We start from the raw sequence: 19888 nt of genomic DNA on the forward strand, positions 1-19888 counted from the left end.
CTCCAAAATGAGTTTAGTGAAGTGCAGTGTTCACTCACAGCCCAGACGCAGTGTGATGCTCTGCAGTAGGGCTCCTCCTCTCGGCTCGTGGCAGCTGTAGTTACCCTCCATGCTGCGTGTGGTGTTGGTGAGCGTCAGAGAGCCGTCCCAGCCGGGGTGAGTCTGCCTCGTCCGCACTAAGCTCCCATTGTGTGTCCATACCACCGCAGACCTGCCAAAACTTACAATCAATCCCTCAATCGCTTCACTTATCCTGGCCCATAGCGGCCAAATTAGCACAACCCGCAGTATTCCCATGGATATTACAGGTATTGACTGAGAATATCGATTTGGTCCAAGCGGTAGCCTACTGCAGCCAATTTCAGAGTCTGGGGAGTCAGTGTGAAGGGATTCAGTGTGATTGGACTACGGCAAATTGGCCTGTGTGTTTAGCTAGCAGGGTGTGAAGCATGAAGTTATCAGTGTTTACTGGAAGACTTGGCTCAGCTGTGTCACGTAGCAGCTACACAGTGTGATAGATGGGAACGTACCCTTGGTGAGAGCCTCTGCAGGTCAGCGTCACGGTGGAGCCCAGAGTGCCAAACTGTACATCTGAAACTACACAAGAATACACGACAGAGGCTGAAACTGGGCTGTACATGTAGCATTATCACAATCAGATTTGACGTATTCTAGATTAGCACAGCGAAGTGAATATGAGCAAACGGTTTCGGGAAATAAATGTGCTTTGAAGTTACTTCTGTCCGTTTTACTGTTGAACTACAAGAACATACAATTATCAAAATACACACCATGTTCAATCTAAACAGATAGCTTTTACCGATGAAGAACACGGAGAATAAAACGCATTCGTTTTCCTTGGATTTGATCTTATGGTACAGTATTACCCATGTGGATCAGATAATGTGAAAAGTATGCCGTTTGTAATGGCAACCTCCTTGCCCTAAATGAGCAAATCGACGATCGTACGGTCAGCAAGACTGTAACTCCACTCTGGAAGAGACTCAGACTGTTTATGTTACCCTCCTTTACTGCCCTTTCAGCCCACAAAATTTATATCAGGGATGGAATAACAGGCATTTAGTGCCAAGTGCTGGACAAAGAGGCAAATACGCACATATGCACTGAGGGGTGGCTGGCCTCCAACACCCTGGGTCTAACTGTATTCCAGAAACGGTCATGCTCAATGTCTGCTTTCAGGGAATATTGGCAGAAGTATATCATTTAAAGGCCCACCACATTTCTCACATTTCTCCTCATTGGGCCAGAAGGAATACTGCCACACACACACACACACACACACACACACACACACAGAGAGCTTGAAATCTTTGTATGAGCCATAAATGATGCATGGGGAATTGCTCTCAGCTTGATTTCTTACAACAGATGCGTATTGTTTGCGCAAAATACGACATAACTGGGCCTCAGGTTTGGGCTAAAATTTTTTTTTTTTTTTTTAATACTTGTCTTGGCTGATATCAGTTCTTTGAGTTTGATCAAAAGCTAGAGACATGGTTATGCTCTGGCAGAAGTTACTATGAAGATTTATTTAGAGGAGATGCAGGTGCTTAACATAAGCAAACTCAGAAAACTCTAAACAACATTTTTCCGTCAAGAACGAGGCATTTACTCACAGCGTCCAGCGGTTCTTACCTTCATTGCTCAAGATCTCAGAGTTGACGTGGACGCAGGATAGAACGAGTATCCCAATCACTATTAGACCACCGGGGCATGACACTAAGCCGGGCATCTAAAAAAAAAAAAAAAAAAAAAACAAGCACAAACGTAGTTGATAAGACTTGTCAAAGTACACGCAGGTCCAGTTAACAGCTGGCAATCCAGCACCAGGTTCCTTATTAGGTCTGACATCGGCACAGGCTGAGGTATGGAGGAGACTCTACCTGCTTGGCAACCATCAAAGCAACAGGAACAATAATTATGAACAGGAGGCCTCTGGGACAACGCAAACATGACATCCGTACCAGATGTGTGTACTTATCCTGTCCTTTCTCTATAAAAGCCTCACGGAGAATAAACAATGCTCCGTTGCGTATTTGACAAGGGAAGCAAAGCAGCTCACAGTTACAGGGTCAAGAGAGCCACAGCTCCACACTGAGCAGACCTCGGAGATATTTCTTTAGAGCGTTTCACATCTCTACTAAGGAAAATCAAAGAAAAACAACGAACCGGTTCAGGTCATTCAAAAGATTAAGGCTATAAGTTTTCACGTTGCAGATTTGGCTTCTCTTTACTCAACTTTATTCTGTATAGATTGCTTCATGTTGCTTAAGCAGATAAAGTAAGAAATGAGACTCTGGGCAATTCTTTGTGAGGAAACTAGCACTGCATTGACTGCAGGAAGGCCAAGGTCAATCACTCCCTCAGGCTAAAAGCCATGCTAATTCTTAAGTAGTGAAGTCACACCACATGCCGTTACATTCTTAAGTGTTGTAGCAATATAAGCGGTAGTAATCGCAGCAGTGCTACTAGGAATAATAGTAGCAGTAATTTAATCAGAAATACAGGTTTTCTCCTCAGGTTAAAAGGCATGCTAATTCTTAAGTAGTGAAGTGAGAATGGGTGCCACTACATTCTCAAGTAGTAGTAACAGTAATAGTAGGAGTAGTAATAGTAGGAGTAGGAGTAGTAATAGTAGCTATGGTAATAGTAGTAGTTACAGTAATACAAGTACTATTAGTTAAAGTAACAGCAGTACTACTAACAGAAGTAGTATTAGAAGTAATAGTAGTAGTAGTAGCAGTAATAGTACTAATGGTAGTACTGATCGTAATAGTTGTGGTAGTATTAGTTGGAGTAGTAACGGTAGAAGTATATTAATAGTAGTAGTATCAGCAGTAATAGTGGTAGTAGGACTAATAGTAGTAGTAGTAGCAGTAGCAATACTAATACTACTAGTAGTAGTAGTAAAAGAAGAAGAAAAGGAGGAGCTAAAGCAGTAGCAATAGTATTTTAACATAAGCTTTTTTTTTTTTTACATGGTAACATGGTATTCTATGTGACTTAATAAAAAGCAATTTGGTGAAATATTGCTTAATAAAAATTATTAAACTGCACAAGAAACTTACAAAAACCAGCCCCCCCCCCAAAAAATAAAAATAAATAAATAAATAAAAATCATCAAATCTAACGATTTTGTTTTGTAAAACAGCCATCTGTAATTTCCACTGCATTTCTTACATATATCCTAAGTAAATCAGACTGAAAAAAAGCTTGACTTTACACATGACGTTCTACCACTCATCACCTCTTTTACAATCGAAGAACTCATTAGTCTACAAACCTGTCATGACATTAATTTGCCGTATGGCATATGTGTAGCTACATTAAAGGCCCGATGTCACTGGTTCAGCTTAACCCGGTCTGGTGGCTTATCTGTTGTGTAAAAATAGTCTTATCACTGAACAACAGATAAGACTTGCATCTGTGCTTCTCCTCAGCTTTTAAAGCTTAGCACAGCACAAGTTAAATGGAACTGAATATATCCACTGCTTTGTTTTTACCACATACAGTATCTCACAAAAGTGAGTACACCCCTCGCATTTTTGTAAATATTTGATTATATCTTTTCATGTGACAACACTGAAGAAATAACACTTTGCTACAATGTAAAGTAGTGAGTGTACAGCTTGTGTAACAGTGTAAATTTGCTGTCCCCTCAAAATAACTCAACACACAGCCATTAATGTCTAAACCGCTGGCAACAAAAGTGAGTACACCCCTAAGTGAAAATGTCTGTCTGCAAATGGTTCCTTAAACATATTGAGTGGCTTAGATGGCCCCATTCGAATAGCTTTGGGCACACAAATGAGAGTAAGAGGCTGTGACATGAAGAATTAAAAACTCTGTAATGTAAAGACCAGAGAGAAAGAGTAAAACACTGGTGTCCATGATTTGTTTGAATTTATCTGATCATAGAGAGAAAATAACAACAGCAGCAGCAGCAGCTCCGAACGCATGCAGCCAAGTAAACTCAATCATTGTACGCCATATAGAGCATCAAATTAATAAAAAAAAAAAAAAAGAAGAAGAAGAAAAAAACAAAAACAAAATGTGCCATGTGTTACAGGATGTACTGTAAATGTGTAAACAGTGCTAAGTTAAACAGTGGAAACTGTGACGTCCGTTGCCTGCGATTTTGATAGCGGCGCAAGGGAATCATCCAGAGACATATCCGTCCTCAACACCGTGAGAAGGCCAAACAGTGCGCAGTGTTCCTGATTAGAGAGCATTAGAAAATGTGATTTAAATCAGTTTTAGCCTGTGTAAACAATTTGCTGCATATCATGACTGCCTTTATTCACTTATTTACTTTCTAGACGTACTTGTTTACCAGATCAGCCATGCCAGCCTTATGCGTGTCGTTTTACTTTCCATCCACAATGCTCCGTTGCCAAGATTAGCAGACAGCATGAGCCAGGCCAAGTGAGAGAGATGGATGATTTAGTGATTTTGTGGCCATCAACTTCAATCTCACTCATAAATTACTAGGCAGTTGGACAGGAATAATATCTTCAATTTTTGGTCCAGATTAAAATGTACGGCTGGATTTCATCTCTCAAATTAAAGCTACTTACAAGAAAGCACTTTGTTATGTTGTAATGGTCCAGGAAGCAGAATATCATCATGCAAAAACACGCTGTGAACATGCAGCAGCAGCAGAAGTAGTAGTAGTGGTGGTAGTAGTAGTAGTACTGGTGATTATTATTATTATTATTATTATTATTATTATTATTATTAGGCGGCTTTGGCTCAGGTGGTAGAGCGGGTTGTCCACTAATGGTAGGGTTGGCAGTTCGATTCCCGGCCCACATGACTCCACATGCCAAAGTGTCCTTGGGCAAGACACTGAACCCCAAGTTGCTCCTGATGGCAAGTTAGCACCTTGCGTGGCAGCTCTGCTACCATTGGTGTGTGTGTGTGAATGGATGCAGACCATTTACCATTTAATAATAATAATAATAATAATAATAATAATAAATAAAAGTGGTGGTGGAGGTAGTAGTAGTGGTGGTGGTGGTGGCGGCAGCTTTATCCAGACAAGGTTGTGATGGATCTGGAGCATATCCTGGGAACACTGGGTACAAGGTGGGAGAATACGGTAAATGGTCTGGAGAAAGGTGGGAGCATACACCCTGGATGGGACACCAGTTCATCGCAGGGCAACATGTACACACACACGTGCACACTCACACACACACATATATATATATATACATACATATATATATATATATATATATATATATATATATATATATATATATATATATATATATATATATATATATATATATATATACACACACATATATATATATATATATATATATATGTATATATACACACACACACACATATATAATGTATACATTACTGTCCGTGTGAAACTGCACACGGACAGTAACCCGAGCTCAGCATTGAACAGAAACTCTGGAGACACCCAATCTTATTATTTCAGTGAAACTGATCGAGTTGAAGCATTAACCACAGGCATGACTCGATTTAAACCACTAATGTACTTTAATAACGGCAAGTCTTTGAGTTACTGAGAACTCTGAATTTAGTCTATAGTACATTGTAGTTGTAAAAGAGGATCTTTTCTCTTATACGTTACTCTATTTACACTTCATGTGATCCTATGTACACTCAAGTTCAAATGACCACCCCATCCTCCATGAAAAGAAAAAAAAAGAAGAAGAAAAAAAAGAGCTCATATGGAACGTGGCGGTATTCTGCTAAAAACATGACAGCAAAAGTAGAAGACAGTTATTGTATGACATCTGATAGCTACAACAAAAAAAAACATCAACAAAGTGTCTGTTCTGTATCATATCCTGCACTGACATTCTCAGGCACATGAACAGCAGCTTTTCTGTTTTCCTTACATATCGCACTAACACACGACCGTCACGATCACTGAATGTCCGTTGTCAGCCACAATTTCCACCATATTTACAGACTTTCCCATAAATATGAAGGCAAATGTCACTTTAGTCACGGTTGCTGCTCTAACACAGCAAGTTGAGCAGTCTTTGTGCCTGAAGTTCCTGCTCTCTCTTTCAAATCCATTCACTTAGATCTTTCCCTCTTGCCATCTTTATCCAAATTCAAGGTCAACCAGGTCTGTTCAGAATTTATTTAATTACATAATCATATCATGCAGTGCACCTGTCTGGAAGTATTTACACTTGTTATATTTCTCCTCTCATTTATTCAGTTTTTCCCCTCTTTAGTCTGTGACCTGGAGGTATGTCAAGAAGAAATCAGCGAAGATTTGCCAACTATTTTGTTTTGACCAGACATGTCAGAAAGAATAGTGGTAGATATTTTAACTGACAGAATTAAAAAATAAAAAATAAAAAAATAAAAAATTAAGGAAAAAAAAAAGCTGCTCAAGTGTTTGGAGGAAATTTTAAAGGTGAAAGACGGGTACAAGTAATTAGAGAAGATTTAAATCACATTTAGAAAATGGTGTTCGTTTGAAACTTTTTTTTTATGACTTACATCTTTAGATACACTATTTGACAATCTTTGGTAACTGTGATAAAGAAACTAGAGGTGGCTTTTACTGATCGCGATACCCAAGTTGGGCAGTACCTGCCGATAACATATTAATCAACCTATAGATTTTAAAACTGATACAGGACGAAAAACAAATTTATTAGGAAAAAAAACAGAACTGACTGGACCATGAAAATGTACTGTACTTCTTTAAATGAAATATATAAATATTAATATATATTAACTATTAATAAATATTAAAGTAAATAAAAAGATAAACATTCAAACTGAACCAAGAAGTAACACTCCAAATAACAAATCAAAACAGAGCCGTCCAAAATGAATAAAAAACACTTCAAATAACAACAAAATTAGTCACTGACGGTTTTTATTTCACCTCTAGAGGCCGCTCTCGTACTGTATAATGACAGCGGACCGTTCTCAGCTGCTCACGCGATGGACGCAACCGGGAACAACTACTGGTGTGGATTTTTGCTGACAACTGGTAGTTCCAGCAATCAATTATCAGGGCCAATTAATCTGCAAAACGGATCAATCGGTCGACCTCTTAAAGGAACGTGTGTGATACCTAACACGCAAAGTCTCATTAGTCATTAGGCACAATGTCTTTGTCTTCTTAATTTTGTCCTGAGTGGGCACAAACGTTTGCGCTCCACCTCCCATCAGCCCCAGTATTGCTCTGTACGTTGTATCAATGTCCTGAAAACACAATATTTCAGCCTACTGTATTTTGGGTTTCTCCATAAGTTGTTATCTAATACTTCTTAAATAAATAGTTTCCCAGGCACCAAAACATGGGAATGGGCCTCTCCATAAAGCTTATTTGCGTGGTGGGTGAGTTAATGGATTTATGATTTGTCCAACCCTGACATGCACAAACATTGACCTGATGTGGACATGACTAATAAAATATCCTGTGGGACATTAAACCAAACTCCACCAAATCTAAATCCAGTACCTAAAAATAAGAACGGCTTTGAGCCTGAGGCCACGAGTTGTCAGGACTTTCATCATGTAAAATCCAATGGTGGTTTTGCAGGAGGAAAAGCTTTGCTTAGAGCAGCACAATTGGAGCTCTCCAAACCACAAGCTGAAGCTATAATCCATCACTGATTTCAGCAAAAATTTCTGCGAAGCACAGCTCAACCATCAAATGAGCGCTTTCTTTCATTTTTAGTTAAGCCGTCATCCCAGAATGCAATCATCCCGAACACTGCATCAAACTCTGATATTACACTGTCCAAACTGAGAAAGGAAGTCGAGCCTGTTGAGATCAGTTCAGTGTACAGACAGTGGCTCTTTGGTCTGATCTGATATTTCAAAGAGGTCCAGTTTCTACATTCTCATGAATCTAACAAATTTCACAGGAAGGTGCTCCCACCCTCAGAAACCCGACAAACAGTTCACTGTACCCGCCATCAGCCACAACACCGCAGCGAGAGCTGATATTCTATTTGTTAATGCTTTAAGGAATCAGAAACCTAACGGTAGCCAAGCTAGAAAGTACTACATGTTGTAACTAAACATGTACATGTGTATAGTGATGGATATTGGATATAGTGATTATTGCTATGTATACCTTGCTGATTTCACCTCCCGCTTAGGGTGGAAATACAGCCTGGATATCCAGGATACACCCAAGCTGTGTCCGAAATCGCATAATGTGACAGTACCTACTACCTAATGCTCTGCCGCTGATACAGCACGTACCGATCAGTATATATGTGTGTAATATGAATACAATCAGGACATACTACATCCGCCATCCTCGCATAGTCACGTGACCTACTACATCATCATAACCACAAAAACTTAAAGAGCCCACTAGATCAGAGCACCTGTTAGTTTTTTTTCCTTGTTTAAACCTCCAACAAGTTAACGATTAACTCAGGTGTTGTTAAAACGAGTACAGTTTAACCACAAGGAACAACTTTTAATATCTTTAGCACGTACATTTAAAAAGAGTCACCACCATATCTGATTCCGCCAGTTTTGATTCGGACAGCTCTTCTGCGCCAGTCCCGTTGCCTTATGGGATAGCGCAGTGTGCGTTGGTTCCATACTTCAAGAACTCGGTGGAAGCAGTAGGTATTTCTCGGCTACTGTTTGATGAATACTGAGAAATCTGACATGAGTAGTAGGATAGTAGGCATGTTCGGTAGCAGCCGCAGTCCGAATCACAGCGCTATGCACTAGCACTGAACACCTGATATACTCCATTTGGAGTCCTTTATAGCAGGCTTGGGCTGAGCAAACACTAGTTTTCCAGCTACAGTACAATGATGGTGTCTGCAGCTTTAAGATCGACAAAAATAAATTGTGTTCTATATAGCAATAAGTGTTTCCTTCTGGTATTCTTGTAACAATGTTAATAGCTGGTTGTCTGACTTAACTTCCCTTGTCCGTGCTTGCCAAACAGATAAAGCTGTGAATGTCTTCACTCGTAAAAGATGATTGGAGGTTTAAATTAAGAAAGTAGAACAATGGGTTCTATAAGGGATATTTCACTTCACAAGAACTCTAGTATCTCCGCTGACGTTTAACACAGAGCACATGCATGTGTAGTTTATATAATTTAACTAATGTTTTATAACGAGCTAAGGTACAGCTAATAACTCGTTAGGTCTATTTACGATCCAGACTTCGGTTTTGCAAGCATTCCTGACTTTGGATGATTAATGAATAAATGAAGCAACAAATAAATAAATAAACAAAAACAAACACTGACTACATGCCAATGTTAGTGACTAGCATCTACAGCTGACTCACACCCAGCGTCTGGTATTTTTTCCCCTATGGGCAACATTAGCTATGTTTCCATCCAAGTAGGATATTTAAGTTATGCTTAAAATTGGAACACCGATCGCATAAAACATTTGCGAATGAAACCGTTTCACACCGTTTCCATCCCATGTGTTCGAGAGAACAAATAGTCACTTCCAGGGAAAATGCTCTCGCTCTCTTTTCTCTCTGTTCTTTTCTGAGCCAAGTCTCCAATCACTTGATTTGTTGATGCAAAGTCACGACATTTTTTTTGATGCGTGTCGAGGAATTTATTCAGCAAATGTGTTTCCATCGGAGTCTTCTTATCGAATAAAAAATGATCCGCCTCAATTGAGTGCAAACGGTTTTTATTCGCAGTTTGGAGATTTTATTCACATTTGGTGTTTCCATCCAGCATTTTTTTTTTTGAATGTGATATCCTAAAAGTTGCATAAAAAATACGTGGATGGAAACACAGCTACTGTCATCAACCAGCAATAGTTAGGGGGCACGACAGAATGATGGCTTATTGCACACAATCTCACAAGCATACATCACTGCCATACCTACTGCTTTCAGTCAGTTAGAACTTCCTTTACAACTAAATTCGGGCAAAAGAAGGGAAAAAAACTTTCACTTTTACTTTTAGGGATAACCAGATTTTAAAATCCTAAAATCCTTTTGACTTCTGGTTGAGATATGTGAAAATATATTTCAGAAAACATTTTATATAGAAAACATTTTCCCCAGGTTACAACACATATTTGTGAAGATTTAAAAAAAAAAAAACCTCAAACTAATTGAGTAACCCGTATTAAAGAAGTACCAGATAGCTGATGCAAACATTTGGGTCCCTGTAATCAAAATGTCAGAGACCTTTCCAGTTACTGCTAAGCTCGTTAAAGCTGGAGAAGGTAAACATGGCTCTGTTAATCCTTAGATAAAAACAAGGCAGGAGACGTTTTATTAGGTTTCTCCTCTCCTCGATCTTCTAACATTTAGCTCATTGTTAGTGAGGGAGACAGCGATGGGAGCACGCAGTGGTCCGAAAGCGTTATTTGTCTTTGGGGCAGCAGCATGTATACACAAGCACATCAAGGTGCTGAAAAGTGCTCCTGGCACGGCGAGGCAGGCTGACAAATTAATGTCACCCATCAAGCAGTGCTGCAGTACAAGGTCAGTGGAACAGCTATTAAATACATTCAGCCCAGTCTGGGCACACGGCTGCGGATTCGTCCCACACCGAAGTCTCGGTTCTTGTTTTGTTTACAGTTTTACACATGGATATTAGCAGCATATTACGAACAGGGCCAGTAGCTTCGCAATGAAAATAAACTGCAGTGATGTACGTAGGTCATCGGAATAATTCAATAAGACGACCGTTCAAGAAACAAGTAAGCAGCCAATTATCCGAATTACTCTTCATCTTATGAAATGGGAAAAAAAAAAGAAAAAAAGCCATGTATAAAAATAACTGTAAATCCGAAAGGGTTCAGACCGGGAATGACGACATAAAGATATAATATCAGTGTTCTGATGAATTACGTCATAATACACTTTTCAGAGAGGAGTTTGATTTTAATGTTTATTTAATAATAATTACGAACTTTACAAGTTTTCGGCTGTTTTGAATCTTTACAATGGTAAAATGTTTAGTAATTTTTTGTACAGATTTCTAAAAATTACCCATTTAAATCTGCAGACATAAAATATATAGATATATATAAAACTAAAATGTAAACATTTTTTTAAATGCAAGATTACTCTTTTGATGGAATTTTTAAAAAAAAAATCATATATAGGGACCCGTGTGTGTGTGTTTGAGAGCAAGAGAGAGAGAGAGAGAGAGAGAGAGAGAGAGAGAGAGAGAGAGAGAGAGAGGGATAGAGAGAGAGAGAGGGATAGAGAGAGAGGGGGACAGAGAGAGAGGGATAGAGAGAGAGGGATAGAGAAGAGAGAGAGAGAGGGATAGAGAGAGAGGGATAGAGAGAGCGAGAGAGAGAGAAAGCGAGGGATAGAGAGAGAGGGATAGAGAAAGAGAGGGATAGAGAGGGAGAGGGAGAGAGGGAGAGGGAGAGAGGGATAGAGAGAGAGGGATATAGAGAGGGGGATAGAGAGAGGGATAGAGAGAGAGAGAAAGAGGGATAGAGAGAGAGAGGGATAGAGAGAGAGGGGGATATAGAGAGGGGGATAGAGAGAGAGGGATAGAGAATAGAGAGAGAGGGATAGAGAGAGCGAGAGAGAGAGAGAAAGCGAGGGATAGAGAAAGAGAGAGGGATAGAGAGAGAGGGATAGAGAGAGAGCGAGAGAGAGGGATAGAGAGAGAGGGATAGAGGGAGAGAAAGCGAGGGATAGAGAGAGAGGGATAGAGAGAGCGAGAGAGGGACAGAGAGAGAAAGAGAGGTATAGAGAGGGATAGAGAGAGAGAAAGATAGGGATAGAGAGGGATAGAGAGAGAGAGGGATAGAGAGACAGAGAGAGAGAGAAAGAGAGACAGAGAGAGACTGGCCACCTCTAGTTCAGGCAATATACAGGTCATACAGCCTCAATTTATTCATCACGTTTATATTATGAACGAGATGCTTCTAATATATACGCATTTTAACGGTTTATTGTTAGATTTAATGTTAGTTAAATCTAACTATATAAGTTAGTTCTAACAGGTTAGTTCCGGTTCTCACCTACACTACAGCTGCAATAAACAGTCATTCTTCACCAGCCCCCTCTCCCCCTCTCTCTCACACACACACATTTTACAGAGAAAACAGAAAGCATAACATACACTGAGCGCAGTTACAACAGAGACTCCTCCCATAAATGTTAAATAAAGTTCAGATAAAACACAGGACATCAATATATAAGAATTATTTTGTTAAACGTCCTGTTTTTGAATTTGGTTATTATTATTAGTCTTAGATTATTTGGAGCTTTTGCCATACAAGTCCCTGTGTATGAGCTGTTACTATAGAAACAATAACGTATTAGAACGAGAGCTTATCCAGTCAGAGTTTTTTGATCGTTGCGGCCAAAAATGCTCGATTTTGCTGCGGCTTTTTTCAAAAATTGCACACGGATTCTTTTGTGCTTTTTCAAAAACTTGAATTAGCGAACTTGCAATTGCACAACGTTGTTTTGCGTTGATGTTTGTTGGTAAATGAGACCTTTTAGCTGTACTCATGTTCGACACACATGAAACGAAGAGGGCTTTGGCTGAATGTGCGTTGTGATGACATCACACGACAAGTCTTGGCCCAAATCGGCAGAAAATCTATAATAATTGTGAAAAATTGCAAGCTCCTCCGAATATTGCGGCGTTAGCTTGATTTTGTGTTTAAAATCGCCAAGTCCTGGAGGGACTTCCTATCGTTCATATTACAGCCAGAACTACCGGTGATGTTATACAAAAATAATCCACACCTTCTGACCAATCAGATTCCAGAATTCAAAAGCAATGTGGTAGAATAATTATTAATGTCTTACTCACTTTATAAATGGAGTTATAAAGTCAGAGTATTACACAATTTAACCAAATACTTCTTAAAACTTATGTAAGTAGCGTTCTGATTTTAACATGGTAACAGAAGAAAAATAAACAAACAAAAAAAACACACACACAACTCTATCACATATGCCCACCAGATGTATGATCTGCAAATTCATGCTAAAATGAACTGAACATTTATGAGCGTAATGGCCGGATGAGTGTGAAGCGACGTGGTACAGATCAGGCTATGGAACGCACGCACGTGGATGAATTTACCATGCGTTCTGACTCATCTCACAGCCCACATGTTCGGCAGCCAGTCTCCTGAAATAGACCACGGTGTCATCCAAAAACACTCAAACTAACGTCCCATCACTGAACCGAGTGTATTCTTGAGTGAGCCAGGAGCTGTGTGTATACGGCTTTCTCTAGATTTGCTGTGGTTTCGTCCAGAACATCTAAAGTCATTATTACAACGCCCGGTCTCGGGACAGCTCGAGCTTGAACAAGTCTTAGCCTTTATTGTTATGTGAACAGCTAAAGGCCACAAACAGCAGCCTATAAATACCATGCATTACAATGCAAGGAAGAAAAGAAACAGCGAGAGAGAGAGTGTTCAGGGAGAGACCTGAGGGGGAAAGAGGCCTCCTAAGAGTCGGACAAACAGCTCCGAAAAGGCTGAGGAATGCACGAACCCTGCCAGATTTCAGAGACTCCATTAAAATCCAGACTCCGCATGAGCACGGAGAGCTCGACAATACTTAATACTTAACGACTGCAAAACCGATTTTTCTCTCCGTGCCATGACAAAAAGAGAAGCTTTGTCATCTACCGTTTACTGACATAAAGATCAGCGTGGCCAACGCCTACTGCTATAAAAAGCATTGTTAGCATTTGATGCCTGCTATCTGGTGTTTGTTTAAGGAGAGATGGAAAGGTTCGACTCAAAATAGCCAGGAGGGTCAAGGTGACTTGCACGAGAAGCCGGTTGCGAATGAAGCTATAAATACCACAGATTTACCTCAACAACCTTTTTTTAGAAAAGATTTGTAAATAACAGACACTTTCTTTTAATTGAGGCCTTAGCTCTGTTTAGTCAGACATGTTCATCCATGCCACACTACAGTCCCTTATTAGCACCCTTTGCGAGCCAGGCAAGTCTAAGCGTAGTTCCCTCCAATGACTCAGAGTGAAGCACTCAACACAATCCTTTTTTTACAAGGGAAAATGTGTGGAGAGGAGGGGGGGCTACAAAAACGGTGGAAAAAAGGTACTTGACACATTTATGGAACGCACCAAAAAAAAAAAAAAAAGTTTGGTGCATGACACAATGCGTAGCATGTGCTACTATTATGCATCAATCCTATGCAGAGTTTCTGGACTAGGGATGTCACGATACCAAAAATCTAGTAGTCGGTACCGATACCACCAAAAGTACATGATACTCGATACCAAAGTCGATACCACGGTGTGGTATAAAATTTAAAAAATAAAATAAAAAAAAAAACTCTCCCGGAGGACATCCTCCTCTGGCTGACACTGGCAAAGAAAGAGAGCGAGAGAGAGAGAGAGGGAGAGGGAGAGGGGGGATATTTTAGTTATCAAACACTGTCTGATAATGAGTGGACGTGCACTCCTAAACACGCAGACACACACACACACACACACACACACACACACACACACACCTTATACTCTGAATGCAAGCATTAGTTTAAATTCACTGATATGGTGGCAGACCAAAAAGATTTATTAAAAGCATGAACATTTGAATAATTATTAGTGACATTAGGCTACATTTAGCCGACAGGACACGGGCTGAATGGCGATGCATGGTGACCCATTCGGAGGTAGTTTATAACATCGCAATACGTTAGCGTCGTTAACAAATAACTGGCTATCTCTAACATTACATGGAGCAAAACATTAGCTGGTTTCACAGCCACAACGCAGCTGCCTCAAACAAATATAATATAGGACCGTCTTTCAGGTGCTTCACCAAATTCCAGGTGTTTCCTCGCTTTGTTTGAAATGAACGGTAGCATCGGTTGCACACCGGAAACCGATACTAGCTTTCCTCTCTTTCCCTCTCAACGAGTCGGGGCGGAGCTAAACTTGTTAAGCTAAGCTAATCTTTTGTAGGTTTCCACGTGTGCTTGTAGGCATTGTTCTTCTTCTTCACAACTTGTGGACCAACTAAAACACTCGCGCGTATTTGCTGCCCCCATCAGGTCCGGAAGAATTGCAACCTCGGTACCGAAGTATCAGTTCTCGTGACATCCCTATTCTGGACAAACAACTAAATCAATATAAGTGCCATTTCCCTGGATTATTACCCTGTAAAAGGTCATCAGTGAAAGGTAATGAAATGACCGGTGCCACAATGATGCACTGATCAAAGCCGTTTTATCCCAAGCTTGCCCTGCTTAATGAGCCAGACAAATGGCAAAACAGCATGCCTGAAATTTGATGCTTCACACAGCAGGACATTAGGTACTGTACCTAAGTGTCTCCATCCAGTCTACCAAATGTCATATTATATAGCAGGCAAACTCAACGTGCAATTACATGCAATCACCATTAAGTGAGATTTTATATACCTTATGTCCCAAATTTGTTTACCATCCACTCTGTAAATACAGGAACTCTAGAATATACATCCTGCACGTTTCCGAATGACTTCTTATCTCTGCAGTTACTCCTCTACATACGTTTCTGACACTACACAGGCTGAGACTCATTAAAGATAGGTTTCAGCCAAACAAAAGGTAACGTAACTGCCTGTGCATGGAAACTAGAGATCTCATGTGAACCAGCACAGTTAATCCTTCTTCAAACTGCATAAATCTTACCTGGGAATGGATTCTTATTTTAAGAGATTACTCGAGCCAAACTATCCTCAATAGTCAGCGCTCTCATTTCTTACAGTAGTGCAATAACTAATCTTGGTAAAAGCCACACCTATGCGCCATGTTGTTGTTGTTATTGAGTGTTGAATCCGTCGCGTAATGCTGACACGCACGTCCGAAGTATGACGTATCAATGTTGGCTATCTGTGTTCGCTTGAGTGACCTGCACGAATACTTTCTCCGGTCGGAATCCTTTAATCCGTCCTGAACTAAAAACAGTCCAGCGTGAAAAAGTGCTTTAGGTGCGAGTAATCATAAGCGACATTCGCGTTTGCTTGCGTGAACTGGTCCTTTAAGCCTCTGTAAACAGATCAAAGAGAAGCAGCAATGATGCAGAATAAATGCTTCAAACACCGGTGCTTCTCTTAAGAGGAAGAGAATTTTTTTTTTAAAACCCATTGAATATTACCTCATCTCTTCCTTATGCCTTTAGTAAGAACTGGATGAAAACAAGACGCTGGTTTCTCAGAGTCTCCTGCAGCGCAGGGCTTTGGAGGACCTCCAGAGAAAGTCGAAAGAGAAGACAACCAAAATAAATAAATAAATAAAACAATTCTAGAAAATCCAGCTACGCATCTTGACACAGAGAGCTTTTTGAGCAATTCAAAGGAAATAGAGGAGTAAGTAATCGTTGCAGTTGTTTGGATAGGCAAAGCTTGCTAAACAGTTCAGGACGTGGACATGACGGGGAGCCACAGCTAGTCTTCTCTCCTTGTAACTCAAGCAAAGACCACCCAGCAATGTGGATACTGATGCAGCTTATGCAGCTGATTGACTTCCAGTCCTGGCAGAAAATTCACATCGTTTGGATTAAAAAAAAAAAAAAAAAAAAAATTAAGTGTTAATGTTCACTACAATGTTTCTGAGCACAATACATAAATATGGTGAATATTTCTACGTACAGGAAAGAGACCCCTGTTGTTAGACAAGTAGAAAAGAGATTCATTGCTGTTAATGTTGTTTTTAGGTGTGCACATTTTCCACAAACACACAGTGGATATAAGGCAGTCTAGAATTAAAGTGTGCAAGGTTTGGCAAGAGTTAGTCGTTACCAGAAGAAATGCTGGAGGAGTTTTGTTGTCATGGGGGGGGGGAAAGATTTATGTTGAAATTATGTGGTGCACAGTAACTAACTTGCCTTAGGAAACAATCTGAAAGCCAACTATTTAGACAGAGTGGAACAGTAAAGACAGCTGAAGGTTTTTGTGAAAACACCAAGTCCTCTTAGATTACATTTTGCATACATAATTAATACCATGTGTGGATTGTTCAGGCTGGATTTCAACATGGCAACTTGGGGGGAAAAAAAAATGTGGAATTTAAAATCATACACCAAGGCTAGCTTGTGGAATGCAACACAGCTGTGTATAACTTCGGCAAAACAGACTGTAAACGCAGGGCCGATAAGACCTCGAAAGACCTCAAGGTTTATAGAGTGTACACATCACGGACAAGGTACCTCACAGTTCGCTCTCACTGCATCTCAACCACCAGGCTTATCCCTGAGGAAATGCAGAATTAAATTTAGCTCAAGCTGCAACATGGCCGAGCAAATAAACAAGGGTGCAAATGGTAGGCTAGTTGAAGTGGCACAATCAAAGCCTCTATGCACTACGCTCTCAAGATGAGCGAGTCCTGGTGGTGAAGAAGTCCGGCTGAAAATAGGGGCCCGTCCTCAAATCGTCTCAAAGTAGATTTATATTTATACGCAGTGTGACAGCTTGAGAAAAAAAAACGTCTATTCTAGAGCGCTTGCCATGTGCGTCAAATGGTCCCGAGCCTTTACTTGGACCAAGGATTTGGAGAACTTCTCAGTGGACTTGATGGGCTGCCAATGTTTCAGAGTTTATTTGGTATGCAGAAATGAGTTCTGATATGAATCCGGTTTGTCATCCTGGGGATCAGGTTGTGAAGCGGTACTCTATGCACGAGCCATCAACCCCTCGAATCCAGAGATCCTGGATTTATCTCTGGATCTGGTATTTCCTTTAGGCACTGGCCAGGACAAGATGGCTACCATATGCCAGCTCTTCACTGAGTTTTGGATGCCTTCCCAGGATATTTGAAGCCTTAGCCAGCTGTGCATAAAGCTAGACTGCGCACCTTTTCTAACCATTACACAGCTAAATAAAATAGCAGAATTGTAGAAATGTATCCCAGGTAGGCTTGTGTGATATACAATTTTATACCAAATTCTACTTTATTTTAGACAATGTCCATTGTAATGTCCATTGACTCCGATTATAATATACACTATTACCAGACCTGCCAACTTTTACACATTTTGAGTAAGAACTCAAAATTTAAAACTGGAGTATGCTGGTACCATCCATCCATCTGTCCATCCTCTGTACCATTTATCCTGCACAGAGTCATAGGGAGCTTATCCTGGGGCAAACGGCAAGGGATACCCTGGTCAGCCAGGGAGCCAGTCCATGGCAGGGCACAATCGCACACACTCTCACACGTCCATTCATATACTAGGGACAATTAGGGATGCCAATATTCCTACAATGCATGTCTTCGAACTGGAGGAGAAAACCGGAGCACTTGGAGGAAACCCCCGAAACGCGGGGAGAACATGCGCACACAGGGCAGAGGCGGGAATCGAACCCCCGACCCTGGATGTGTGAGACAAGCGTGCAAACCACTAAGCCAACTGACATACCTGGAATGATCTGCATAGGTGTTTAACATTTTACAAATAATGAAAATTAGAAAGAGACTGCATATGCCATGTTTTTCTTTAAATCTCCTGTGCCAGTCAGTGCTTAAAAACTTCGAGCAGCTGCTGATCAACAGTTCAAATTGTCGGCCATTTGAATATTAGATAACCAATTTGTAAAACGATTATACAGCCTATATTACACATATTCCACACTATATTCTTTTACTGTTTAGTCCACATCACTGTGGAATCACCCAAAAATCCACCATCTAGCCGTTGGCGATTTCTGCTGCCAGCAAACAGTTCCAGACTACACAAGTGGTGGTAATAATAATAATAGTATGTCCTCCTTAATCCTGACCATGTTGGAAATACTCAGTTTTGGAAGATTAAAACCATTAATTGTGATTTTTAAATAATAAAAAGCACGGAAAATCAATATCACACAAGCCTAGTTCCAGACCTACTGATTTCCTTGTTCTGTGGTTGCAGACTTGGGCAGCGGTCTTGATTAGAAACTTGCGATTACAAGGTTGCATCTGGAAGTCAGCAGAACCTTTCATGGAAATGCAAATAATCGTCGGTTGAAAAGAGCAGTCATGATTTACATCAAGCAAGAGGATACGGCTCTGTGAGTCACGGTTACACCAAAGTTGGAAACTCTCACTGACCCAAGCGGCCTGTTACAATCACCTCTCACCTACCAAAGACTAGCGGAAGTGCTCGCTCTGTCTGAATAAATGCCTCGCTCGGAACGTTAGTGCTCATGCAGTCTGCAAGAGACGAAACTCAACAGCTTGGCATTTAACAAGGCGCCATAGTACTGCTGAGTGTAATTACAGAGGCAATGCTCACTCCAACATGCTACCACATCATGGACAGCACTAAGGTCCACAACACAAACATGTCTTTTGCACTAGCAATGTAAATCAAAGTCAGATGGCTCGAAGCCCGCTAGCAACGAGCACATCTGTGGAGCTTTCGAGACAGTCTTTTGCTTTTGTATAGCAAGTGCCACAAGAAATATGGGTTCGATTTCAGCTCAGCGCCATATGACTCATGGGGAGAAAATGCTCTAGAATGGATTCAAAAAGGTCAGAAATGACTGCAGCATCCTCAGCTTGTTAGAGAGACAATAACGCAAAAAAAAATTCAAAAAAAAAAAAAAACAAAAAAACCCAGCGTCTGGTTGTAAAACTCTGTGTTTTCCATGTACGATCGTGTTCCAAAGTCTTGATCCATTCAGCAGGCAGCGAGCTCGCGTCAAAGCTTGCAGGTGTGTGCCGTTCCTCAGCATACGATTCCCAAACAGAGGAACGCTCTCTCTCCAGAAGATAAAGTACACCGGCCCCCATGAGTCATAGCTGCTGGGAAGCGAATGAGTATTTTATTACCACTGTTCCAACATGCACAGCTCATGTGCAGCTTCAGCCCCAGACACGTCGAGAGCATGCTGGCATCCAGCCACCAGCACTGCACAGCTCTACAGCCTGCAAACATAGCAATGTTTAAGCGTTA

At 40.6% G+C, this 19888-nt stretch overlaps 1 protein-coding gene across 1 annotated transcript in view; it reads right to left on the reverse strand.

The window, feature by feature from the left end:
* The window catches only part of il11ra (interleukin 11 receptor, alpha), a 41745-nt gene that overhangs the window by 16956 nt on the left and 4901 nt on the right, over nt 1-19888 (reverse strand). The window contains exons 2-4 of the mRNA XM_053644764.1: nt 1657-1753; nt 531-597; nt 39-211 (exon numbers count right to left, since the gene is read on the reverse strand). Coding sequence (XP_053500739.1) covers nt 39-211; nt 531-597; nt 1657-1753 — 337 coding nt within the window. The remainder of the gene's footprint in view (nt 1-38; nt 212-530; nt 598-1656; nt 1754-19888) is intronic.

Source organism: Ictalurus furcatus, chromosome 16 (assembly GCF_023375685.1).
Source record: "Ictalurus furcatus strain D&B chromosome 16, Billie_1.0, whole genome shotgun sequence".
Lineage (NCBI taxonomy): Eukaryota > Metazoa > Chordata > Actinopteri > Siluriformes > Ictaluridae > Ictalurus > Ictalurus furcatus.